The sequence below is a fragment of the Fusarium keratoplasticum genome, chromosome 2, assembly GCF_025433545.1.
Source record: "Fusarium keratoplasticum isolate Fu6.1 chromosome 2, whole genome shotgun sequence".
NCBI classification, from domain to species: domain Eukaryota; kingdom Fungi; phylum Ascomycota; class Sordariomycetes; order Hypocreales; family Nectriaceae; genus Fusarium; species Fusarium keratoplasticum.
The window spans coordinates 3167274-3192356 of NC_070530.1; the positions used below are offsets into that span (position 1 = coordinate 3167274).

Sequence of the window (25083 nt, forward strand, 5' to 3'; positions counted from 1 at the left end):
AAGGACGTTGTGATGGCGTTAGCTCCCCTTACACCGGGGGCTAGCGCGAACCTCCCTCCGGCCGGGCGGGCCATCACAGGGATGGGATGGGATTGATATGGCGTCGAGTCTGGGGACAAGGCGTGAGGACTGGGTGAGGTTACTGGTAGGTTGTCTGACGTGGATGTACATTCAATTTGGCTGGGTGTTTCTCAATACCCAAAGTCTTCCCACACAACCTTCTCCCCCTGAAGCCACTCCTCGAGTGCTGACAAAAGGGCCGGTCCAGTACACAAAAAGAAACGTGCATCCTGTCCCTTGAGCTGTTCGGCATCGGCTTTGCTCATTCGTCGCTCGTCCACCTCTGCGCCAGCCCGCTTTACCTGATCAAGAAGTTCCATGTTCCCCGGCTGGCCCGTGATGAAAAGCTTGGTCACGTTTGCGAGGTCTGGAATCTTGGAGAAGGTGTCGACTGCGAGGGGCAAGTCCTCGAAGCGGAGACTCCAGAAGAGTTGGAGAGGGATGCCTCTTTCAAGAACTGCCGGTGCTTGTGCAAGCAGGGGGGTTATTCCCACGCCGGCAGCAATGAAGATTGACTTTGAAGCTTGAGGCGTCAGAGGGATACGGAAGCCCTCTTCGCCACCAAACCCGACGACGGGGATTTCCAACGGCACGCGGAGATTGTGCCTCCACAGAAAGCCAGTTACTGGGCCATGCTTCCGAGCTGTGATTTGGATCTCCTTTCTGTCAGGGGGGCTCGATACGGTAAAAGTCCGTATATAGTCATCGTTGATGCTTTGAGGGTCGTGATCGGCCATGTGGCTGTAACCACCTGACAACTCGGATTCAAAGTCGAGTGTGATATATTGCCCAGAGTGCCAGCTTGGTATCGACTCCTCTGAAGACAGCTCAAAGGTGAATCGGTTGATGGATGGTGTGAGGACCTCACGCTTGGTCAAGCTTGCAGATATTGTCTTCAGAGAGCTGGCTGAGATGTGCGAGTCGTGCTCAGACAGGAGATGGCGAACAGGTGGGTTATATGGTGAATACTGGCCCAGAGACCCGCGAAATGGCAGCCCGGACTTGACAAACTTGGCAGCTGTGACAGATATCTTAACGGCGAGGTGGGTTCTCGCGAGGAGGGATGAGGCCTCGTCACCGACCAGCACTGAAGCTCTACCTGTGAGATAAAGGACGTCTGCAGTGTTAAAGTCGGGGATCGCAATGCCCACCAAGGGATTAACCTTGAAGTTTCCCAGGGTTTGGTATAATCTGTTTCCAGAGACTAACTTGTTAGCTGTGTCATTAAGAGAGAAAGGGTTCGGAGACTTACATTCTGGATAAATCAACTCGAGCTCATTCGGATCATTCTTGATCACTCTGATGAAACCAGGGCTTCCACCACGATGATTCGTATCCATAGTCTCCCCGTTGGTACTCGACAAGAAAAGCATATCCGCAGAAGCAATCAAATTCAACGCCTCCTTCGGCAGCTGCAGCGTTTCCGATACAAGCTCCGGCTCCATCTCATTCAACACAACGTCCTTCTTGTTGAGATACTTGGGACAGTTGCCCAGGCTCTCGGTGACAGCCATGGCCATCTGGATTGCCTTGCCGCCGTCAACTGTAGCACCAGCAATCATGTTGCCGGCCAGTTTCACGCGGTCTCTTGTCTCGAGGTCAATTGCCAGCCCAGCCATTCCTTTGCCTTGGCCGTCATTCGGCCTGTTGATGGCACCTTGCTGTATGCCGGCCTCATCAATTCCATCCCAGAATGCCTTAAAAACCGGATCGTTCTTGGTATCGACAGCACTGTTGAATGCCAGTACATTCTCGGCCACCGGTCTTGCGAATCCACGTTCACCGCCCCAGATTGTCGTCCATGGTTGGCCGTCTTTGTCGAGAGTTCCGAGGGCGACCAGAGAAGACTGCATCACTCTCATCCCGTAGCGCATGGGCAGACCCGGGATCGTAGGGTTGCCCTGTCGCGGGACTTTGAGCAGCTGGTGCATAGCACGCTCGCCCGGATGAAAATCAGAAACTGCGGAGGGCATGTTGATGGTTAATACACATGAAGGTTTGAAGGATGAAGATCAAGTCGACTAGAGGCCGTGGGTGCCGGACGAATATATTCAATTGCTGCTTTCTAATGAATTCCATGATGCAATGTCAGCGGTCAAGCTTTGCGCCATTGTCACTGTTGATTACCTGACAAATCACCATTGATTCCTCAACAAGGGCGCGATTGACTGCGGTTCCGCCGTGACATCAGCATGAACAAGCTGCCATCGACGAATTGGGAATTGGGTGTTGACGGGGGCGGTCAGCCCGACAGTCAACTTCTCTACAGTATCTGCCAGGCTACCACCGCAATAGAGGATTACATTCTTGCCTAAAGAAGATTACATTCTTACCAAAAGAAGATTACATTCCTTCCTAAAGAAGATTATATTCTTACCTAAAGAGGATCAGATATTATAGAAACAATTTAATAAGTTATAAAACATGTCTTTTATTATTTTGTAATTTGATCTCATCGTACACTTATAACCAAACCACCGCTCCCGCTCCAGTCGTAAATCATTAGTATCACCACCGTTCAAATCATTCCTTTACCAATCACGTCCTCGTTGTGATTCAACATCATAGTTGGGAGAAGGTCTGGGAGAAGGTCTAGGACCAGGTCCTGCTGTAGAAGCGCGTGGCATCGGACTGGTCAGGTTTCTTTGGGGCGCCCGGAAAGGCATTGGTCCTGTCATACTTCGAACCGGAGGGTTGATAGGTTGCTGTGGCCCGCCCCAGGTTGAGTTGACGGAAGGCGTGGAGCTCGTCCGCATGTCAGGGTTATAAGCCTGGTATTCTCGGGGAGGGCTTGGCGTTGGGGCGGGCGCAAAAGACCCCATGCCCATGGGTTGCGCATAGCTGTCTGTTGGTCGAGCACTGGGTGCGCGGGCGGGAGGAGGGAAGGGTGGCATGGTGTCGTGGGCTGGGCTCTCGGTGAAGCGACCTGGAGCAGAGAAAAATGAGGGATTCGAGTCTGCCATATGATTTGCTGGCTGACCATAGTTTGCTTGTGAGGAAATTGTAGATCGTGACTGGGAGTAGTTGTAGTTCAAAGGCGGTACCTCAGGAACAGGGGATGCAATCCTCCCGTAACCTGACTTGGAAGTTGAATGAGATGCATAGCTCGCAACCGACATGTTGGTGGCTTTTCTCGACAGAACATTCCGCTTTGCGTCCACTGGGCTACCTTCCCTTCCTCCGGGAGTTCCTGGTCGTGATGTGTAAGGTGGAAGTGTTGCCATGGTGTCGTTGCGGTGTAGCATTGGCATGGGCTCCGTCTTGCTGATAGGACCGATATTTGGCAGGGTCGGTAGGGTGGCAGTTCGTTCCACGCGAGGCTTCTCGCCATTCTTCTTGGCAGCCTTGAACTCGGCCCTGAGTCGGTTGGCCTCCTCTCTGGCCAAGGCTTTGTTGACCGTCTGGGTGACAATCTTCATCAGTGCTTTGGTGACTTTGCGCTCACAGTATCCAGAAAGTCCACCGTCAGCGGAAGGGATCCAATGATAGAGGAAGAAGACCCAGAATAGGACGGCAGCCAGGAGAAACAGGGCTGAAAAGACCCAAATCACCACAGTAAAGCACATGCCAGAAAGGATCAGGGCTTGTTGGTAGTCCTCCTCGGCGAGAATCTTGATCTTGTCAAAGAAACCCGTAATCGAGTCACCAACGTTGTCCGCGGTAGGAGTCAACTTTGCCTCGTACACTGACTTGAGTGTAAAGGCATTGAGAACCTGACGTGGCCCAGAGCAGATAATGACACGAACCCAAGCTGCGAAAGTTAGTAGGCTATTACCAGTGCCGAGAAAGATGGCTTACACTGGAAGCTGAAATAGGTAAAGAGGGCAATGTACTGCGCACCCTCCTTGCTCTTGGTGAGCTCGGCGAAAACCAAAAACCTCTTCCATCCTTGAGAGCCGAGCCGAATCGATTCCCATCTAACAGCAAGGCTGTCCAGGTAACACTCTGCAACATTGCCTCGCTTGATGACTCGAATAGCTCGGAAGCCCTCATAAGCCAAGTTGATAAAAGAAAGAATGATGCAAATGGAGAAAATCCATTTTGAAACGTCAAAAGAAATTGCTGGGTCAATCTTGGAAGACCAGCGGTCAAAAGCAAGCAGATTGACGGCGGTAAAACTGTCAACGACATAGACAGCAACCGACACAATGAGCATCAGCCAGAGGTAAATGTAAGCAAAAACGGTGCCACATCCTCTGCTCTTAAAGTCGCGAAGGTTGATGTACTCCCATCTCTGGTCCGCAACCTCCTCAATCTGCTTCTTGCGATGGCTGAGACAACCCATGATGAACGAACGGCCAGCCGAGGGGAATCGATAAAGCAAAGTCGGTTGAAAGTGACGGATGTCGTAGTCCTCGCCAGCGAAGTCGACTATGCGCTATCCAGAGCAGCTCGGTAAAAGAAGAGTAAGAGAAAGTGATCGTAGATGTGCTGCAACCGGTGCGCGAATGATCAAGGCCTAGTGTAATGGCGGACACATGTCGAGGCGATGTAATAACGATGTCGTAAATTCTCGAAATCAGGAAATATCCAAGACGGTGTAGAAGCGTTTGGGTATCGAACGAGCGAGAGGCGGTGCTCTCCAACAATAGCTGAGCAGCTATAATCCGTGGCTGAATAGCAGGGTCTAGGTATTGTCGAGATGCAGATACGGATGCAGGTGAATGGAATGAATGAGTGACGAATACGACGAAAACGGTCCAGAACAAAGAAAATGGAAAACACCGTGACAATAGATGGCTGGAAGATGGATGAATGAGAGAAGTCTGGAACCGCAAGCGGATGGGAGGTTTCAAATGAAAGGGGACGCGACTGAGAAAGTCGCACACGGCGTAGTTGCCATGCTCGAACCCGACCCGACATGACCTCAAACCTCAAACACTCCCGGGAAGGAGGGGTCGATCAATGTGGGAGGTGCGACCCGGCGTGGCGCCATGGCCTGCAGGTACCAGCCGCCCAGCCTTGATGGGGCTTAGCGCTCGGAGCAGAGAGGCCAAAACTCCAAAAGAGGAGGGACGTTTGAAAGAAATCATGTCCAGGGAATCATTCAAGTCGTTGATTGGTCTCGAGACATGCGCCGGGATGACGGTCGCTGGCAGCGGAAGATGTAAGTACTGTACAGGCGTTGAGATTCTGTACTCTAGGTGACAGGGGCCGGGACTGGCACAGAGCGCCAGCAGCCAACCGTTTCTTTTGAGTGGCTGATTTCTTTGTCCTAGTTCCTCCAACCGCCAGAAGGAATCCAAGATGCGCGAGAAGGCATGCCATCCAATCCCGACGCGCCAAGCGATTCACGGATAACCGCCAGCTTGTCGCTCATCTCGACGGCGGTAAAGATGATAAACATCCATCGCGGTACTGTACGACTCGACAACTCGGCTCTCCCGTCCTTGCCATCATTGGCGACGGACGCGGTTTCAGCATAGTTGCATCACGACGAATCCCACAAATCTCTGTCTTTGGACGGATGAAACGTGCTAATTTTCGGGCTGCCTCCCCACGCCAATCCTTACCACAAGCACGAGACATGGCCGCACGAACGATTGCCGTCTTGGTCGCCGGAGCCCGGATCCGTCAGCGTGTAAATCACTATTTCGGCATTTGCCTTCAGGAATAGAAGCTCCCTCGTCAAGGCGCTCCCGACGATCAGCTCCTGTCGCACATCTCTCTTGATCATCGCGGACAGTAACAGTCCGTTTGCTCCGAAGCACTGGCCGTGTTTGAAGTCTGAAGGGTTTCGGTCCGCGGCGATGATCATGACGCCGGACGGCAGCCCACACCTATTTGTTTGAAACAATCTATGCCGTTGCTCATGCGCAAAGTAACTTGCCGAGACAGTTTGGACAGGCAGCCTGGGCATTACATGGTCCAACAAGTTAGTCTAGCCAAGAGGTGATTGACATGGGATCTCTTTGTTCAAACAACGCCACATTGGCAGCAGACAAAGACTGGGAGGCGCAGACACACTTGGGCATTTGTGGCTGTAATATTCTTTGTTCTACTCCAAGAGATGACAGTGCCAGCTGTCTTGGTCATAATGGCAGATAAAACGATGGCCCTTTCATGTTCAGTGCATCAACATCAACTTGTTCATCATGGATCACCAACGCGAGCCTCACCTCGGTGGATTTCGTTCTGGGTTTGAACACCCGGCGGATTCATCCAAGGAGCCCGTTTTTGAGCTTGTCAAGGAGCTCGGTACTAACATATGGATTGCCGCCAGACGAGGAGATACCCGTGGAGAGCAGTTCCTTGCGAGTCCCAGTCCATTCGCAATCCAGCCAAGCGAGGGCTTCGACCAAGCTCACCAGGAGGCCAAGGCTTTACACAAGCTACTATCCAAGCACAACCAGGCCTACACCATCCGCCAGCTTCTCAACCACGAGAATCTAGTTTCGATAGTCGGCTCCCTCGAGCATCAGACCTTTACCAAGACCCAGGAACGAGACGAACAAAGCAACACTCAGTTTCTGGTCTGGGACTTTTGTGATGCCGCCAATCTGACTGCCGTGTTTCAGCAGTATCCTACTGACGATTCGTCTTACTATCTTCCAGAGTCTCTCTGCTGGCACGTCCTTCGATCTTTGACTCGAGCTGTTGCGTATCTTCATGACGGCAAGCGACTTTACTTTGACGCCAACCTCTCCCCGGATGACATGAGAGAGTGGGCGTCTGTCGACACGGATTGGTTTCCTATTCTCCATCGCCGAATCGAGCCAGACAATATTTACTTCCAGCACCCTCGTGGCACTGAACAATATGGTCAGTGTAAGCTGGGGAACTTTAGCAATGTGGCCGTGACATGCCATACTGTCAGCGATGAAGATCTCTCGTATGAAGATCAGCTCGCCCGTGGGATGGCATTAGCTACGCGGGAGGGTACTGTGCCGCTGAACCACGCGCGAGGCTTGTTCAAGATGGACCCGGCGTTGATCTCGGAGGTAAATACTCCGTTCTTGAATTCGATATCAACTCACACTTTATAGGGAATCCGCGGCTACACCCTTGGTGATGAGATGTGGTCCATCGGCTCCGTCGTCTTTACCATGATGACTGGCTTAGAGGTCAACTACTACTGCAACATGTGCGGCTGCTCACACGTCTTCTTCTGTAAACGAGATGGATGTCTTGAGCATGATGCCGCGGATAATGGCTGCAGGTGCCTCTTTGGAGGCTGCAAGCACCTGAGCAAGGACGGATGCCGTGAAGAGATCACTCGGTGGACTCGTTGTGGGCATAACTGTCAGAAACCCAAGATCAACGTCCACACTTACATGGCGCGAGCACGATACACCAAGATACTGCGAACTCTCGCCAAGGATCTGCTTCTGTACGATCCTCAACTTGGTCGCAATCCATGGGTCAGAGCGGTTGAGTTCGCCCAGGTGGTGGAGGAGGCGTACCAGGAGTGGAAGAGGGACACGGAGGAGGGAAGGGACTATGTTGATCTCGACGACGACATGGCTGCGAGATTTAGACGTGCTAGGGATGAAGCCGAGTCTTTTATGGACGAGGATAACTAGACTCAGCCGTAACTCAGTCGTTTCCTACATGCCAATTCATTGACATCTACATCTGTGCCTCTTCATCATGAACCATCTACGACCAATGATCTTACACGACGCTTCCCGACCACGGCGACCAATAGCGTTGCCCGGTCACTGTAAGCATTACGGAATAGTCCCCGCTATTCCCTGGTTGTGCCTGCCGCTCCAGCGTCGGGCCCCGCCATCGGCTTAAGCTGGAATCCGCTTCCCCATTCCTATCCATCGTCAAAGCTTCACCTCAGTTATCATCAGCATCTGCCCATCTCGCCGATACGCCGCGCCGCGCCTCCAACCCGATATACCCTCCCGAGTCGAGTACTTCACCATCTCGAGATCCCCGCGCCATCGACTCCACGCTCAGCCATGTCCATCTCGCATCCCACACCTCCTCTCCTCCTCACAAAGCGCCTCACGGCCTTTCTTCACGCCAACCAGACGGCCCAGCTGCCCACGCTGCTCCTCACGTCCCCTCACGGGAAGCTCCTCGCCCACGCGAGCCACCAGCCAGTCTCGGTTCTCCGAACCCACGCCACCGTCGCCGCATCCCTCCTCGCCATTCACTCCACCTCGGCGCCCGCCCTCGCGTCCGCCCTGCCCGGCTCCCGCACCCCCGATCCCATCGGCAGCTCCCCGCCCGACGAGGACGACGAAGACGATACCGACCGGCTCTCGCAGAGCCAGCAGCTAGAGTCGCATCCTTCAGCTAGGGGAAGGGGCATCAAGCCCGCCACAGTCACTGTTCAGCTAACGAGCGGCACCGTTGTTATCCGCCGGTTGAAGTGCGGTCTCCTCTTTGTCTGCGTCGGGCCCGCTAGCCCGGACGTGGCAGAGCACGCGGTGCCGCATATCGATCACGTTCAAGTCCCCGCAGGCGAGGCATCACATGTGGGAAGCCCAGACGGAGCCGACAGCATCCTCAGCACAGGCGCGCAGACGACGGCCAGCCTCGAAAGCACTATCGGCACAGCAGCCGTGGTGGCTGCTCTCCGCCGCCATGCTGCCGAGCTTGCGCGGTGGCTCGATGATAAGCTTGGAACGCTCACCGTACCAGAAGAAGGCGTTGGCGTTGAGTGATGTTCTAGGAGCGATACAGCATAGACGGCGTTTGGGTTTCATTGAGGGATATGCGGGTGCCAGTCTATGGCTTTGGCGTTGGGATGGCATTGTAGATACCAGGTCGATATCTATCTATCACGAGGCATTTCTTGACTCTGGCTCTCTGCTCAATCTGAGGGTATTAATAAAGGAAAGCCACCTGAAAAGGCTGATTCTATCTGCATCGAGTTCCCGGATGCCGTCCAAAACGCCAACACCCATAACGCCTCGGTATGCTTTTAATATACGCTGACAAGACAAAAACAAGGCTGCAAACAAACATCGGCTCGGGGCACCAGATTACTCAATGCTCATACGCATGATGCCATCGTTGGTGTCAATCATCCCCTGGAATCCAACACGGCCTTTGCTGTTGAGCCTCCCTGCAGAGCTGCCGCCGGAAAGATTGCCTGGTGTACTGCCAGACTCGCTCGGGGCACTGCTACCGCCCTTGTCTCCGCCATTGCTACCAGGTCGAGATCCCCATGACATACCGTCGCGTTGAAGGGGGCTCTGCATTATGGGAGAGTTATGAACACTCATGCCAGGACTGACGGCACGCCGCTTGAAGCTGACGGGGTCAAAGTCGTCGTCACGTCGACGCTTGCTGTTGATGCGGCGGGTGATCTCTGCAGCGCTGGGAGGCTGGGGACCGGTTACCTGCGAAGTGTGAGTGGTCAGGACCTTGATTTGGGGTTGGGCAGGGGACTTACGGCTGCTCCACCAACTGACGGTGAATCCATCGCCACGTCTTCGCTGATGCCCGAGGAGGAACCTCGGGGAAGGAATGCAGCGGGAGGCGGTGTGGTCCTGGCACCGCCAGTACTGCTAGACTCTGAAAAGGTGTCCCAGAAGGTCTTGCCCTTGGAGTTTTTGATGGCGTGCTGCTTGAAGCTGCCCGAGAGGCCCATCACCACATCTCCCATGATGTCATCTTCGGGGACATCATTGAGACCTTCTTGCTGTGTTAGGTTTGGCGACGAAGGGGCAGTCGTGGTTTGTGTTGATTCTGCGAGCGGCGGTGGGATTCTGGGCTCAAGGTCCATGTCACTCTCACGGACCTGCTTGACAACCTCGGCTTCTCGACGAAATTCGGCTTCGGCGGGAGTACTCTCTTCCATAAGAGCTGCCCGGATACGGGCAAACCCTTTTGTCTTGGGCTATACAATGTTAGTGAATGCAGTAGTAAATCAATCAATGCGCCACTCACAAAGAGGTTCCCTCTCCTCGTCACCACCCGCCGAATAACACTGCGCTGACCTTCAAGTCCGTCATCACCCATGGCTCGTGCCTCATCCGAGTCGGCACCAGAGATGTGCAATTGATTGGCCTGCCAGCTGATGCTCTCGCGTCTAGCCCGTGCGGAGTTGCTGGGTGGTGACTTGGACAGAGATGCACCGCTGAACCCGAGGCCAAGAGGCCCCCGGCCCTTCTTCTTGGGCTGCTTGCGGGGCCGCTGTCGCTGTTGAAAACTCATGAGGCTGCTCATTGCGGGGGATCCAAAGGTTCCACCAGACCCTTGAGCCCCAAGGATCGGGCCAATCTTGTTGACCTGAGGAGTCGTCACGTAGGTCTCATCCATGTCCTCGTCCATCAGGTCATCATCGTCCGAGCTGCTGGACGAATCGGAGCCCACGGCCTGGGTGCTCCCAAGAGAACTGCTAACATGCATCTTTTCGTTGCCCATGACGGACCAGAGAGATGTCGATGTCTGCTCGGGTCCTGCATAATGGCTTCTTCGGGTGGGAATGTTCATCGCCCGGCCACCGGCAGTGGGCGATGAGTCGGGCGATGACTGCTCGGCGAGGGTCGAGTGATGCAGGCTCGTGGCGGCGCGCGAGAAGTCGAGGCCTCGGGAGCGACGGGGGAGGATGTTTGTAGGAGAGGCGTAGATCTGGGAGTGGTCGAGCTTGGGGGAGAGAGGAGCGGGTTTGACATAGGGATTCGCTGGGGGTGGAGTGAATTCTCGAGGTGGCATATGTATCGAAAAGCCACGGTTTGACAGCGCAGGACGGCGAGGCGTCACTGGCTGGGGAGTCGGGATGCTGGTGTCGTCTTTCGAGGTTCGACGAGACGCTTCGATGTGTGGCGAGGGCGACAAGCGGGAGGGAGTTCCTCCTCCATCCGACATGGACCTTGTCTTTGTCAAGGGCGACCGACCGTGGGTCCGGGCAATGTCGACAGCCGCCTGCTCGTCAGGGGCCTTGACGTCCTCCATGATGGCCGATTCATCATACTCGCCGGTAAGGTTTTGAGGTCGCTGCATGGTGGTGGCCTCGCGATGGGTGATAATAATGTTGAGCCACCCTGATCGCGGCGTTGATCAAGGCGCGATGGACAAGAGGAATGGCGAGGAGATCATGGCATCACATGCTATGTCGCGGAGGAGAGCTGCTAGGAAGCTGATGATGCAGGTGAGAGAACGGGCGAGCGATGGATGCGACAGGTGGGCGGTTAGCAGCAGAGTAAATAGAGACGAGATCCTGGCACGATGCTCTTTTAGGCTTGGGCTGAGTCCCGTCGAGTCCCACAAGCTGAGGCCCCCGCAGTCCAGTGGCATTCGGCGTTGGTCTTGGGGGCACTCGAAGACGTTTATTTGTTCTGTTTATAGCAGATGGTTCGGCGATGAGGCTGGATAACCTTTATTGACCTTGTCCAGGCTTTCGGTGCCTTTTGTCGGTACAGGGGTTACGAGGGCCTGTCATGTAGAAACGTGGGCGCTAACAGTGGAGAAGTCATGATGCCACGGTCAGGTTCACGCGAAGACGACGTGTGCTGTTAGGGAACGGGTATGCGCAGTCATCGGATAACGGATGCGATATCCAATGGATAGACTTGGTTCAGTTACACGAGAGAAGCATCACCGAGGTTGACGCTTCTCAGCTACCTACCCTACACTCTTGCGTGACACGCTTTGCGGCTGTGTTTCACCAGGTACCTGTCCAGTAGGGATCTATATGGCATTTCTAGCTTGAAATTGCAAATATTTGTTCATTCTTCACCTATACATGGTATGTAATTGGTGATGGTTGACAACAGCAATAGAGAATTGTTTGACGTCAGTCGCTTCCTCATCGTGGAACTGCAAAGTGGGGTCAGTGAGGGGCTCAACGCCAGCTTCAGCTTCGTCCTGCTCAATTTATCCAACTCGCAACTCTCACGAACCTGACTCAATGAGCCTTGCAAGAGCTGCGCAGCGAATCAGGGCAATCCAGAACTCTCTAACTCGACCAGCTATCCCTCGCGCCTCTGCCCCTGGACACTCCAGATCAGTCACCATGACGGCCACCACTGATACCAAGAACTACAAGTTCAACCACTCGATGTAAGCGTAGATGGCTCCGCAGCCAGATCTGCAGGCTGATGAGACAAGGATTCGAGTCAAGGACCCCAAGGAGTCCGGTATGTCAGGTACCTACCCTGATGGCTGGGCCTGCTGACTAGAGCTACCGTCTAGTCAAGTTTTACGAGTTCCTAGGCCTCAGCGTCGTGAAACGACTTCAGTTCCCCGAGGCCAAGTTCGATCTATACTTCTTGGGCTATGACTCTCCCAATGCCGTGTCTCATGGGAACAGCGCTTTTGACAGGGAAGGCCTCATTGAGCTGACTCACAACTATGGCACTGAGAATGACCCCGAGTACAAGATCAACAACGGCAACAAGGAGCCTCATCGCGGATTCGGCCACACCTGTATCGCCGTTGATAACATCCAGGCTGCTTGCCAGCGTATTGAGGATGCCGGCTACAAGTTCCAGAAGAAGCTTTCCGATGGCAGAATGAGAAACATTGCCTTTGTTCTTGACCCCGATGGCTACTGGGTTGAGATTATTGCCCGAAACGACTACAAAGAGACTGAGGACGTCAAGGAGACGGATGTTTCCACATATACCATGGTACGACCCAGTTCCCCAGGTTGATATTCGCTAACAGTACAGAACCACACAATGATCCGCGTCAAGGATGCCAAGAAGTCTCTTGAGTACTACAAGGATGTTCTCGGCATGTCTCTTTTCAGAACCCTTGAGAACCCTGACGCCGGCTTCAACCTCTACTTCCTGGGCTACCCTGGAGACCAGCCTTTCACCGAGGGCCAGAACCAAAGCGACATTGCCCGTCGCGAGGGTCTCCTCGAGCTGACCTGGAACTATGGAACCGAGAATGACGAGAACTTTAGCTATCACGACGGCAACAAGGAGCCCCAGGGCTTTGGCCACATCTGTAAGTGCAATGTACTCTTGCTAGTACCCAGCTGACATTCTAGGCGTCTCGGTCGACAACCTGGAAGCTGCCTGCCAGCGATTCGAGGATCTCAACGTCAACTGGAAGAAGAGACTCACAGACGGACGGATGAAGAATGTGGCCTTTTTGCTGGACCCCGATGGCTACTGGATTGAGATTGTGCAGAACGAGAGGTTTTCTGGCCAGGACAACTTTTAGCCGGAGCCAAGTAGGACAACAAAGCAAAGCAAATACAAGCAAATCGCGTGTCTGAAAAGCAGGATAATCCCTTCTCGTAAGAGCCACTCGGAAGACGAGTAGCGACAGATCAAACGTGGCAATCAGCCTCGAATGCAGGCTCAGCGCTTCGCTTCAACTCACTCCCATCGGCAGCTGACGAACCTCGCTGTGAATGACACAAGACTTGCCGATGCGAACCCCACGGCGGCCCGTGGCTTGCAGTAGTTCCATACGGGGGTGGGAAGTGAGGGGTTGCAACCTTCAGGCCCAATGTTCGCGTGCCAGCTCCCAAGCCTCGTTCTCGTTTGCACGACATGGACGTCCCTCGTTGTTCTCCCCCCCGCGCTCTCACCGCGACATTTATCGACAATTGGTCACGTCTCACTGAAACTCGCGTGCAGAAATACCCCCGCGTCGAGAGAATATCCGTGGGCTCGGCGTGGGATTGGTCCTGGAGACGGGACTCTGCATTCCGTCCGTGACTTGTCATTGAAGGAATCGCTCAAGTGCTTTGCGGACGGTCAGAGTGTCATGGCCTCTCTGGATTGGTTCAGAAGTAGCGGGTGGCGGTCATCTCTTGAGGACAAAGGCGGAGACGTCATCTCGACTTACTTATACCGGGTCGTCGCCCTGAACCTTGATGGCTTCTCGCCTGCTTCTAGAGACTCGTCTGCTCTTACACAGCACGTAGACTATCCAACTCACCATGGCTCCTATTGCTACTTTTGATACGCCATCCAATGGCACCTCAAATCGTCCTCGCATTCTTGTCCCTGAAAAGGTTTCCCCTGACGGCCTGGCCCTCTTGACTCCTCACTTTGATGTCGACAACCGAAAAGGCCTGTCGCCTGCTGAACTCGTCAGCTTGATCCCCAACTACCATGGCCTCATTGTGCGCTCCGAGACTCAGGTCACGGCTGACGTCTTACAAGCTGGGAGAAAGCTCAGGGTTGTTGCACGAGCTGGCGTCGGCGTTGACAATATCGACGTGCCGGCTGCAACAACTCAAGGCATCATAGTCGTCAACTCCCCCTCAGGCAACATCATTGCTGCGGCAGAGCATACCATTGCACTTCTTCTAGCGACGGCCCGAAACATTGGCCAGGCTGACAGCAGCGTCAAGGCGGGCCGATGGGACCGATCCAAGCTTGTAGGCTCAGAAGCCAGCTCCAAGACTCTCGGAATCATCGGCCTGGGCAAGGTCGGCATGAACGTTGCCCGCATGGCGAAAGGCCTCGGGATGACGGTCGTGGCTGTTGACCCGTACGCGAGTGCCGACATGGCCCGTCAGGCGGGCGTAAAGCTTGTGTCTGGCCTGCAAGAGCTGCTCCCAATCGTCGACTTTCTGACCATCCACACGCCTCTCCTAGCCACCACGCTGGACATGATTGGCGAGGAAGAGCTGAAGAAGATGAAGAAGACAGCCCGAGTGCTCAACGTTGCTCGTGGTGGCGTGTACAATGAAGCGGCATTGATCAAGGGGCTCGACGAGGGATGGATCGCAGGAGCTGGCATCGATGTGTGGTCTACAGAGCCTCTGGTCCCAGACTCGATAGCTGCCCAGCTCAGCAAGCACCCCAAGGTCGTGGCAACACCTCACCTGGGAGCCTCGACGATTGAGGCCCAAGAGAACGTGTCAATGGATGTCTGCACGCAGGTGCTTGAGATTCTGCGTGGCGGTCTCCCCACCAGCGCCGTCAACGCACCCATCATCATGCCCGAGGAATATCGCAAGCTGCAGCCTTCTGTGAAACTCGTTGAGAAGATGGGTCGCCTGTATACGCAGCACTTTGTGCGACACAAGGGCGGAATGATGGGAGGCCGGCGCTTCGAGCTCATCTACCACGGTGACCTGGCCAGCATGTCCAACACAAAGCCGCTGTTTGCTGCGCTGGTCAAGGGACTGGTGTCGTCGTTCAGTGACTCGCATGTCAACATTGTCAATGCGACGCTCATCGCAAAGGAGAAGGGCATTGTCATCAGCGAGACGCACTCTGGTGACTCGCAGTCAACCTACGCCAACCTGGTGACACTGCGGTCTTACCAGACGGGCAGCAGCAGGGAACAGGTGATTGAGGGCTACGCCAGCGACGAGCGGGTATTCATCTCCAAGCTAGGCCGATTCAACGGCGTCTTCACGGCCGAGGGGACCCTGATCATCCTGCACAACTACGACGAGCCTGGTAAGATCGGAGGCGTCGGAACGGTTCTTGGGATGCACGGCATCAACATCAAGTCGATGCAGGTGGCCAGTCTCGACCCGGAGGCGTCCAAGGGAGCCGAGACCCCGCCGGACCCCAAGGGCGACGAGGCATTGATGATTCTGGGGGTGCTTGGGCCGGTGAGTAACGAGGTGTTGGAAGGGTTGAAGAACTCGGAGGGAGTGTTGGATGTGAGTCTGGTGCAGCTGTAGGTACCTCTAGGTGTGTAGCCCTGGAAGCTTGGACCATAGATAGATTGGCCAATCAACTTGGCATTGACTTGCTGGCTCGAATTGACGTGAAATAACCCTTGAACTGAACCGAATTGACCCTTGTTTGAATATTAACTCAAAATTGTAAAATAAACACAAGGGAGACAAGGTCCGCATCCATGATGACTTCATGTTGCCTTTGCGACCCTCCACTCCTGCGCCCCAATCGCCTCAATCGCCCCGCGTAATTTGCTAGCCGCGAAATTAGGGCGGCGTAGCACTGTTAGGTGCTGTAACCCAGTGGACTGTGCTGAACCGTCGGGCATTTGGACCCTGGGCTAATCGGCGTCTGGCCAATCATAGCCCCCATGCCGCTCGCCGGGAGCTCCCTGCTGGCGTCATCGGCAACAGGTCGATGCTCTTATAGCTCGCTCACGTTCGTCCCACTTCTTCCTTCCACTTTCTTCATCACCAATCGCCTTTGGTGCGAAGGTCGTGACGACTACGGATACTACGCTTCCATTGCTTCGATTCTCATCTTCTCGCCAATCTTTCCGAGCTTTTCTTGACGTATCCTTGACTGTCTCAGACACATTCCAGCCACCATCGGCCTGTCACTTGTCATCCCGAGTATCTCGTGCCTGGGATCGCAGACGATTCAACAACATTATTCTTCAGCCAGTCGTTCAGACGATAGTGGGATACTCACACGACCTCGCGCATACACCGCAGAGCCTCTCCCCGGAGAAACCGCACAATCATGACGCGACGCGCAGCTCGGTATAGCGCCCTACGGCCCGCCATCATTGGCATGGGCCGAGTCTTTGGCGCCAGCTTGACGGCAGTCTCGGCTCACCCAATTCAAGCTCAAGGTCATCCTCATGACGAAGAGGGCGCTGACCTCTGGGTTCTCGCCGTTGCCTCGATGGCTCTGGTGCTACTGGGTGGTGCTTTTGCCGGTCTGACCATTGCGCAAGTTCCCCTCTCCTCTTGGCACCACGCGACGCTGACCAGCATAGCCTGATGGGACAGGACAGCATCTACCTTCAAGTTCTCTCGGGCGACCCTACCGAACCGCAGCATAAGAATGCAAAGCGCGTGCTGAAACTTTTGAACCGCGGAAAGCACTGGGTTCTGGTTACGCTGCTCTTGTCAAACGTCGTCGTAAACGAGTCATTGCCTGTTGTGTTGGACCGAACTCTTGGCGGGGGCGTTGCTGCGGTCGTCGGCAGTACAATCCTAATCGGTATGTCGGTACGACTCTGTCGGTGGTGAAGCTAACAACGGTAGTTATCTTTGGTGAAATCGTTCCCCAGTCCATCTGTGTGCGATACGGACTCCCTATCGGCGGATACATGTCGACGCCCGTTTTGATGCTCATGTACTTGACTGGTCCTATCTCGTGGCCCATCGCCAAGCTCCTTGACTGGATCCTTGGAGAGGACCATGGCACTCTGTACAAGAAGAGCGGCCTCAAGACGCTTGTCACCCTTCACAAGTCCCTCGGAGAGCTCTCGGAACGACTGAACCAGGATGAGGTCACTATTATCACAGCTGTTTTGGACCTAAAGGATAAGCCTGTTGCTGAAGTCATGACCCCCATGGACGATGTTTACACCCTTTCCGAGGACCACATTCTTGATGAGAAGACAATGGATGATATTTTGTCCTCAGGATACTCGCGCATCCCCATCTATCGCTCTGGAAACCACATGGACTTTGTTGGTATGCTTCTTGTCAAGACTCTCATCACGTACGACCCCGAGGATAAGATCCCCGTTCGCGATGTGCCCCTTGGAGCTATTGTCGAGACAAGACCCGAGACCAGCTGCCTGGACATTATCAACTTTTTCCAGGAGGGCAAATCCCACATGGTGCTCGTGTCGGAATTCCCTGGGTCGGATCACGGTGCCCTGGGTGTTGTTACTCTTGAGGATGTTATTGAGGAGCTGATTGGAGAGTAAGTCGATTTGCTCCCCTATTGACCAACCAAAGCTGACCAATTAGGGAAATTGTCGATGAATCCGATGTTTATGTCGATGTCCACAAGGCCATTCGACGCCTGACTCCCGCCCCCCGAGCCCGTCGTATCCAAGCCGGAGCTGCCGCCGTGGCCGCTACCGCTAGCAGACAGGCACCTGAAGCTGCCATTCTTGTCGATGTCGACGAAAACCATGTGACCCCCAACCTCGAGACCGCGTCTTACCACAGCAACTATGAGGGCGGATTTCACAATGGAGCCAAGACCGCTATCCACATGAAGCGCAGAACTTCGGACGGCGGCATTGAGGGAACCCCGGTTGTTGTCAAGGCCAGTTTGGATGAGATGAGGCAGCAGCTGCGTCTAGGTCCCGCCAACCGAGCCACAAAACCTCTCAGCAACACTCGCGGCAGTGTCTTCAAGATCAAGCAGGGTCTCGGCGCAAATCAGGCGACTCCCCTCGAAACTTCAACCTCAAATTCAAGTCGCCTGCCCCCGCGAGCGGCTTCACACATTGGGTTCACAAGTACGCAGCGTATCGGAGGGCATGAACGAACGCCGCTATTAGGCAACGACCACGAGGAGGCTGTTGAGGACGATGCCGATCACGGACCTAAAACTAATGGTGCAAAGTAGGAGATATGAGTATGGCATCAGCGAGCAGATGTCTCTGGCAACTGCATGTACATCAGCGTCTCAGGTTAATAGGTAGCTCGAGCGAGGACAGTTAGTGTCCGCAACATTTCGTAATGACATTGCTCTTTTCATTTTGTTGTTCTAATCGTACCAGATGGCATTCATGCCAAAGCCGGGTTCAGGCACTCTCACCCTAGCCACGCGAGCAAGAAACTCGTCTTGCCAGCGGTAAATCTCCAGCCAACCTTCCTGGTCATCTGTAATAGCCACCCATTCGTCGGTCCAGGGACACGGCGCCACGGCGTTGCTATGTCCTCCACTCGTAGGTGTAGGGTTCAAGCAGATCTGGCGCTCAATGGCACCTGTGGGGGACAGAGCAAAGGCAGCGACATAACCGGTGAGGTCAAAGGAGTTGGCTCGCGACGAGGCAAACAGATATTTCCCTGACGAAGACAGCACGCACACGTCGGCGCGATACTGCGTCCACCGGTCAGGAATACCAGGAGGGATCAGAGGGTACTGTCGATGCGTGTACACAGGGAGACGAGTAGCCGGGTCGATAAGGTATTCACAGATGCGGTTGCCCTTCTCCATGAGCGCATAGAGGTAATTGCCCGTGGGATGCATGGCAACCCAACGGGGATGGTCTCGGTGATCGGGACACTCGACAGATCCCACTAGGTCAAGGGTAGCGTCGTTTTCTCGGCGGCGATGGACCCAAAGCTTATTGGCACGGAGATCGGCCGAGTATAGGTACTCCTCCTTTGGATCAAAGACCATGCCGTGAATGCCAGTGTTGGGCTGGTAGGGGTAGTTTTGGACATTTTCCTTGAGAGCCTTGGTGGTCGAGTCTGTCGTGAAGACGGCGCCGTGGCCGGCATGATCATAGAATGGGTTGCAGTAGACGGCGTACGGGGGCTTGTTTGCAGCGAGGAGAAAGATGGCTCTTGTATTTGTCGTCGCGAGAGAGGCATTGGCTGACAAGTTAGTTGAGAAGCTCCGTCGTGGGCGCGAGACATACGATCGTGTTGCATGGGATGAGACACTTGGTGGGTGATGGAAGTCGGCGACTCGACGGCAAAGCTGGACCACTTCTTCATGGCTGCGCCATATATGGCTTTCCGATCGTGCTTTGACGGTCAGCTGGTGATCAATTGGTCTTATTTCGACTTACACTGAAGGTCATCCATGAGATGGGCTCGTCCTTAGGAATCTCGGTCTTCTTGATGAGGTCAAGCGTGAGAGCTTCATCATCAAAAGCAAAGGTGAAGATGGCACCCGGAGGGGTCCAGGTGCCAACCATGAGATGATGAACAGGCATTTTGGAAGCAAGTCTTGGGATGAACCTCATAGACAAAAAAAGAAAAAAGTCAATTGGCGTTGAAGAAGAATTAAAGTCAAAGATGAGTAAAAGAAGTCATGAGCAGCTGGTGACGATGGAGGGGCAGAAGGCTAAACATTTATCCCGAGAAACCCCACGAGATCCAACGGCGGGAGAGACGCACGATTTAAACACACAAGCCTCGGTCTAAAGAGCGGGAATCTTGCATTTAAAAAAGGGACGCCCTCGGAGACGCGGTTGGCTGCTGGCGTAGGGAATTGACGTTGAAGTGGTGGTGGTGGTGGTTATGGGGTTGTTATGGTGGAGAAGCCGGGGTTAAGACTTCGGTAGAGGGCGGCGGCAGATGGAGATGGAGATGGTGCATGTTGAAGAGTTGAGAGTCGTGATTGATCTGATGGAGATGGTGGAGGTGAATTGAGGAGATGCTTGGATAGGTTCCTGCCTTGAATACCAACCACGTGATGCCATGTTGAACCTCCATCCCTTGCTGTTCATTGCTGTTATCCGACATTGTCTCTGCATCTTCACTTGCATTCTCTTGATGGCTTCCATATTGACCGAGCTGTACCGATTCTCGCCCCGTTCCCCACAGATACTGCAAGTCGGCATTAGGCTCGGCAGGGAGGATGAGAGGATGAACTATGCCTCCCATCACTAGGTGCAGTAGCACTTGAACACACGACAGCCCTATTACTCACGGGCGATGTGCCAGTCCATTGACATGGTGCAGGACAATGTCAATGGCCAGATCAACATCTGATGGAGAGCACTAGCATCTTGACGTGATTCGGCTATCAAGCGAACAAAGCATTATCAAGAGGGAAATCTATATCATGGAGCATTGAAAGCATTGAAAACGTCGCTGTCTTTGGCTAGAATGTTGTGGGTAATCAATCTTGTGAGGTAGGATTCTAGATCTATTTGTAGGACCATCCCTATCGTCGATCAACGTTGACCACGACCAAGCAAATTCCTGCCCTTTCAATTCTTCCTGTAACAATTAAACAGACGTCAAACATGCAAGGCCCAAATTTAATCCGCTCAGGCTCGTCCACGCCATCGTGCATCGGCGGTGCATCATCCACCCGTCACCGTCACTGCCACTGCACGCACCGATAAGATAGCACCACCGCCCCGTCTCCCGGTCAACCGCCGCGCCCCGATAAACAATCCACACCTGCACCGCAACGGCCTGAACCTATCTATCCGTGACTTGTCAACCACCTGTTACCCCGGTTTTTCCTTTTCTTCTCCCGCAATGGCATAGTCTCATCCGGCATCATAGTCTGTTTCCTTCTTCACCGTCGGTGAAGTCTCTTGTTTTCGTTCTTATGTTCTTCAGCATCCTCTTTACCCAACGCTTTGTCGTTTGTCCTTGATCGAGCCAGAGCCAGTCTAGCTGTCAATCGGACTGTCTCAAGACGACAATGAATCCCAGCGAGGTCAACAGCTTCGAGCCGGGCCGACGCCCACGGCCAAAGTCATCGATACTCGAATCCTTTATGAACCGTCGCCAGGCCTCCAACGAAGACCGCCCTCCTCTGAGCCCTTTTGAGGGCACCACGCCTCCGATACAGCCCAAGATCATGGCATTTGAGAACTTTTCCAACCCCGGAGCCCTGGCTGAGCTGCAGCGCAATCAGCAGGAGCCCATCCCTCGCTTCCCCAGGCGAGACGACCGAGACGACCGCGGCCGATCACCATCACCGACCAAGAACAGTTTCGGCAACTTTACTGTCATCACGGCAGCTGGCAATGACATCAAGGGAACCAAGTCCCGCGACGTCTCGCCAACCAAACCCAAAAAGACCAAGTCGGGAACCAACTTGGCTGGTTTGCTGAGGCCCAAGACCCTCAAAAACCTAGGCAGATTCGGATCTGACGAGGACATGAATTCCAAGGACAAGGAGAACAGAACACCCGATGAACCACCTGCGCCCACCCCCATATACGCCCAGTTCACATCAAACCCTCTAAGCCAAGAGCCACGGAGTCAACGTGTAAGTCTCGACGCAACAAGGAAACCGAGCGACCAGGATCTTTACATGAGCAATCGACCTGTGGTCAGAGAGAGACCAAAGTCATTCCACCCCATGCATACCAAGATGGAGTCACCACCGTCACCAACAAAGGCCCGCTTCCCGAACGAATTCCGAAAGGGCTCCAAGGACTCGACCGAGTCCAAGAGTAAGAGTAGCCGCGGCAAGGTCCTGAGTGCCTTTACATTCACCCACGGCCGATCCAAGTCCATGTCGACCGTCGCCGAGCCCACCGAGAGGGTGCTCGATCCTAAGGACATTGACAAGCACCTCGAGGCCATGTTGGATCGACGAAACATTCCAGAGAACCAGAGGTACAAGATGCGAAATTTGAGCAACACCATCAAGATGGAGTTTATCCGTCAGGACTGGGCCGAGATGCAGGCTTTGAGGGCTGAAAGGCCCTGCTCTACTGACAGTGTGAACAGCAACGGCTCGGTTGATGCGGGCACGTACGAAGACAAGCCGAAGCGATCACGAGGAAAGAGTTTTACGCTCTCTCGAGGAAAAAAGGACAACAAGGAACCGAGCTCGCCCGTCAAAAAGTCCAAGGGAGACGGCACGCTTGGGCGCCACTTTAGGAGCAAATCGACCGATAGCGTGATTAGTGAAGCTCCTCCTGGATCAAGCGGATCAGCCAACTCGGGCATCCTCTCCAAGATCAAGCTCCAACAAGGCCCGGGTGACTATGTGGCCTATCTCAGAAAGGTCCAGAAGCCTGAGCTCGTCGAAGTCGGCAAGGTTCACAAGCTTCGACTGTTGCTGCGGAACGAAACCGTCGCCTGGATTGAAGATTTTATCCAGCAGGGCGGCATGAAGGAGATTGTTGGTCTCCTCAACCGTATCATGGAGGTTGAGTGGAGGTGAGTCCTGCCATCGGTCATAGCTGGGATCATGCTGACATGTTGTAGGGAGGAACATGAGGATGCGCTTCTTCACGAGAACCTTCTATGTCTCAAGGCATTGTCGACGACTGCTCGCGCCATGCAGTATCTCGACACGATCCAGGGTGACTTGTTTCCTAAGCTCCTCCACATGCTGTTTGACCCTGAGAAGAAGGGTCCCAGCGAGTTCACCACGCGCAACATCATCACGTCTGTCCTCTTCACATACATCGAGTCTGCAAGCCCGACTGAGCGGGTGACGAGAGCAAAGAATGTCCTCTCACATTTGCGAGACCCAGAACCCAAGGAAGACGAACGTCCGTTGCCGTTTGTCCTCGAGATGAGGCAGGAGAGGCCATACCGCGTATGGTGTAAGGAGGTTGTCTGCGTGACAAAGGAAGTCTTTTGGATATTCCTCCACAACGTCAACGTCGTAGACCTCCCCTCGGAGCGCCCTTCATCGGCAGACTCCAACCCTGGTCCATATACCTACATGCTCCGGCACTTCCCTCAGGAGCGCCCTCCTGTGCCGGCAGCGCCGTACGTGGGCGGGGTGGAATGGGATGCGACCAACTACCTGGCTTGCCATCTCGATCTCATGAATGCGATCCTGGCGTGCACACCCACAGTCGAGGAGCGTAATGCTCTCCGAGCGCAGTTTCGCATTTCCGGATGGGAACGCTGTCTTGGAGGTAGTCTTCGCCTCTGCAAGGAGAAATTCTATGGAAGCGTACACGACGGCCTTCGCACGTGGGTCGCAGCGGCCGCTGAGGATGGCTGGGATTATAAGGATGTACGATATGGGCCGCCACCGGAGTCCCGGGGTTCGCCAAAGAAGGCCGGAGGGGGGCAGAAGAAAAAGGTTGAGCAGGCGCCAAAGATTGAGATGCCCAAGCTCGACTTTGGTCTGGATAAGCCGCCGGCGCCGAAGAAGGACGAGTGGCTGTGATAAGTCTGGAGGCCGGAATGTTTCTTCTTTCTTTGTGTATGGTTGTTTGGGACATTGTTGGTAGTCTGGTTGCGTCTGCTTGATGATGGCATGTTAATGAACTGATGACACGGCGTTATCGAGTGTGTATGTCGTCCTTTCACTCGTTATGGTACATATAAGCGTATTGTCCAGCCAGCCACTGCGTCCATGGCTTGGCCATCACAGGTTACTTCGGTGTAGCTTAAAGGCCTCGTAGACTGTCACCCCCTTGAGAACATCCTCCTTGACCTTGTCGTCGGCCGACGTCAGCCTGGGCAGCAATTCGACCACCGCAGACACCTTGTCCTGAGGGATGACGACCACCCCGTTGATTGGATCGCTAAATGCCAGGTCGCCTGGAGACACGAGGGTTCCGTCAATGTCCAGAGGTACCTGGGTGGCCCAGGGCACACTTCCGCCACCGGCTCCGACAGTGGACAATCCACGGGCCCAAATCTGCAAGTCTCAGAGTTTGAAAGTAACCAGGTTCATGGGACTCACAGGCAAGGAGGTGCTCTTGAGTTCCTCGATATCCCTGGCGCGCCCAGCCACGATAATGCCCTTGGCTTGGCACACCTTCATGCGAACTGCCATAATACCACCGCAGACGGCATTCTTCTGACCCTCTGGCTGCTTGAGAACAACAATCGTTCCTGGTTGTGTCAGATCAGCCCAGTGAACACCGCTGGGAATGTTCTTTGGCTCTGGCAGATCTTCTCCTTTGCGAGCGAACAAGACTGTCGAGACTGGAGCGATGGTAACCGAAGCCGGCTTGCTCTCCGGGTGGCTGTAGAGGTCAAGGTCGGCAATGAAGCCGGCACCGGGCACCTTGAGCTTTAGGAGGGCATCTGAGATATCACACGCAGTGTACTGCTGAAGCTTGGCAATGTTCTCGGCGTGAGAACCCATGTTGACAGGATAGGGACAACAAGTCGGTGAAGAATAGAGGCTCAAGGGCTATCTGTCGTCGTGTGAAGCTGCGATAATCGCAGGAGGATCAGTTGTGATGGAGCTGGGAGCTCCGTGACTCCGGAGCCTCCATCAACCCGGAGGTCCAATCATGTTCGGTACCAGCACATGTCGATGCGAGACCTTGTTAGGATGGTGGGGAGGCAGCGAGGGGCTTGCAGAAGCCAATCATGGAGACGTGGGATTCCGCCTTGCGGACGGAAGCTTGAGCGGAGCTTGAGCGGAGCTTGTTGCGGCTGCGAGGGAAGCTGCATAACCCTAGTTTAGGAGCTACTGTATGGAGCTCGCAGATGACGTCCCTTGTTGGCTCTTTTCTCCTCTCTGATTCTCTCGACTCAAGCGGGGTCGTAGGACAAGAAGAGAACGCATTGACGGGCTATCAATTCCAGTCCAAGTGTCAATCGGTGACGGAGGAGGCTCGGCTGGTGAGAAATGACGTGTCTCTTGAACAAGGGATAGGTGACGGAGGATGGGAACCGTCCTGTCAACGGCCCCAGCCGCGATTGACGTCCTGGGCTCTGCATTGCCGAGTCATGATGAGGCATTGGAACCAGGTTGTTGGTGTTTCAGGGAAAATTCAACTTTTCAACCCCGCCTCAAGTTGTAAGCGATTGACGGTGAATGGCGAGAAGGCAGGTGCGCATGCAGGGCTCAGCAACTCAGGGCAGGTACTTATTAAACCTATCCA

At 54.3% G+C, this 25083-nt stretch overlaps 11 protein-coding genes across 11 annotated transcripts; 6 read left to right on the top strand and 5 right to left on the bottom strand.

Moving 5' to 3' along the window:
* Nucleotides 1-191: 191 nt before the first annotated feature.
* Nucleotides 192-2033, bottom strand: NCS57_00287900 (FAD-binding FR-type domain-containing protein; the record flags this gene model as incomplete). Its single annotated transcript, XM_053052897.1, has 2 exons — nucleotides 192-1264; nucleotides 1313-2033. The coding sequence occupies 2 exons, from the start codon at nucleotides 2031-2033 to the stop codon at nucleotides 192-194; spliced, it is 1794 nt and encodes a 597-aa protein (XP_052918143.1).
* Nucleotides 2034-2591: 558 nt separating this feature from the next.
* Nucleotides 2592-4345, bottom strand: NCS57_00288000 (uncharacterized protein; the record flags this gene model as incomplete). Its single annotated transcript, XM_053052898.1, has 2 exons — nucleotides 2592-3811; nucleotides 3859-4345. 2 exons carry the CDS (start codon nucleotides 4343-4345, stop codon nucleotides 2592-2594), a joined length of 1707 nt encoding a protein of 568 aa, XP_052918144.1.
* Nucleotides 4346-6155: 1810 nt separating this feature from the next.
* Nucleotides 6156-7583, top strand: NCS57_00288100 (Protein kinase domain-containing protein; the record flags this gene model as incomplete). The annotated part of the gene is made up of 2 exons (XM_053052899.1): nucleotides 6156-7001; nucleotides 7047-7583. 2 exons carry the CDS (start codon nucleotides 6156-6158, stop codon nucleotides 7581-7583), a joined length of 1383 nt encoding a protein of 460 aa, XP_052918145.1.
* A 261-nt stretch (nucleotides 7584-7844) lies between these two features.
* NCS57_00288200 (uncharacterized protein) lies at nucleotides 7845-8681 on the top strand (the record flags this gene model as incomplete). The annotated part of the gene is made up of 1 exon (XM_053052900.1): nucleotides 7845-8681. Exon 1 carries the CDS (start codon nucleotides 7971-7973, stop codon nucleotides 8679-8681), a length of 711 nt encoding a protein of 236 aa, XP_052918146.1. The 5' UTR covers nucleotides 7845-7970.
* Nucleotides 8682-9002: 321 nt separating this feature from the next.
* Nucleotides 9003-10968, bottom strand: NCS57_00288300 (uncharacterized protein; the record flags this gene model as incomplete). Its single annotated transcript, XM_053052901.1, has 3 exons — nucleotides 9003-9362; nucleotides 9416-9862; nucleotides 9913-10968. 3 exons carry the CDS (start codon nucleotides 10966-10968, stop codon nucleotides 9003-9005), a joined length of 1863 nt encoding a protein of 620 aa, XP_052918147.1.
* Nucleotides 10969-11875: 907 nt separating this feature from the next.
* NCS57_00288400 (Lactoylglutathione lyase) lies at nucleotides 11876-13140 on the top strand (the record flags this gene model as incomplete). Its single annotated transcript, XM_053052902.1, has 5 exons — nucleotides 11876-12027; nucleotides 12076-12104; nucleotides 12160-12596; nucleotides 12639-12921; nucleotides 12965-13140. 5 exons carry the CDS (start codon nucleotides 11876-11878, stop codon nucleotides 13138-13140), a joined length of 1077 nt encoding a protein of 358 aa, XP_052918148.1.
* A 727-nt stretch (nucleotides 13141-13867) lies between these two features.
* Nucleotides 13868-15574, top strand: NCS57_00288500 (D-3-phosphoglycerate dehydrogenase; the record flags this gene model as incomplete). The annotated part of the gene is made up of 1 exon (XM_053052903.1): nucleotides 13868-15574. One exon carries the CDS (start codon nucleotides 13868-13870, stop codon nucleotides 15572-15574), a length of 1707 nt encoding a protein of 568 aa, XP_052918149.1.
* A 760-nt stretch (nucleotides 15575-16334) lies between these two features.
* Nucleotides 16335-18191, top strand: NCS57_00288600 (uncharacterized protein; the record flags this gene model as incomplete). Its single annotated transcript, XM_053052904.1, has 4 exons — nucleotides 16335-16546; nucleotides 16594-16820; nucleotides 16865-17534; nucleotides 17582-18191. The coding sequence occupies 4 exons, from the start codon at nucleotides 16335-16337 to the stop codon at nucleotides 18189-18191; spliced, it is 1719 nt and encodes a 572-aa protein (XP_052918150.1).
* Nucleotides 18192-18332: 141 nt separating this feature from the next.
* On the bottom strand, nucleotides 18333-19512 carry NCS57_00288700 (uncharacterized protein; the record flags this gene model as incomplete). The annotated part of the gene is made up of 3 exons (XM_053052905.1): nucleotides 18333-19168; nucleotides 19213-19321; nucleotides 19366-19512. 3 exons carry the CDS (start codon nucleotides 19510-19512, stop codon nucleotides 18333-18335), a joined length of 1092 nt encoding a protein of 363 aa, XP_052918151.1.
* A 1448-nt stretch (nucleotides 19513-20960) lies between these two features.
* NCS57_00288800 (Drf-GBD domain-containing protein) lies at nucleotides 20961-23405 on the top strand (the record flags this gene model as incomplete). Its single annotated transcript, XM_053052906.1, has 2 exons — nucleotides 20961-22435; nucleotides 22484-23405. 2 exons carry the CDS (start codon nucleotides 20961-20963, stop codon nucleotides 23403-23405), a joined length of 2397 nt encoding a protein of 798 aa, XP_052918152.1.
* Nucleotides 23406-23606: 201 nt separating this feature from the next.
* NCS57_00288900 (uncharacterized protein) lies at nucleotides 23607-24335 on the bottom strand (the record flags this gene model as incomplete). The annotated part of the gene is made up of 2 exons (XM_053052907.1): nucleotides 23607-23882; nucleotides 23928-24335. 2 exons carry the CDS (start codon nucleotides 24333-24335, stop codon nucleotides 23607-23609), a joined length of 684 nt encoding a protein of 227 aa, XP_052918153.1.
* Between the last annotated feature and the right edge of the window lie 748 nt (nucleotides 24336-25083).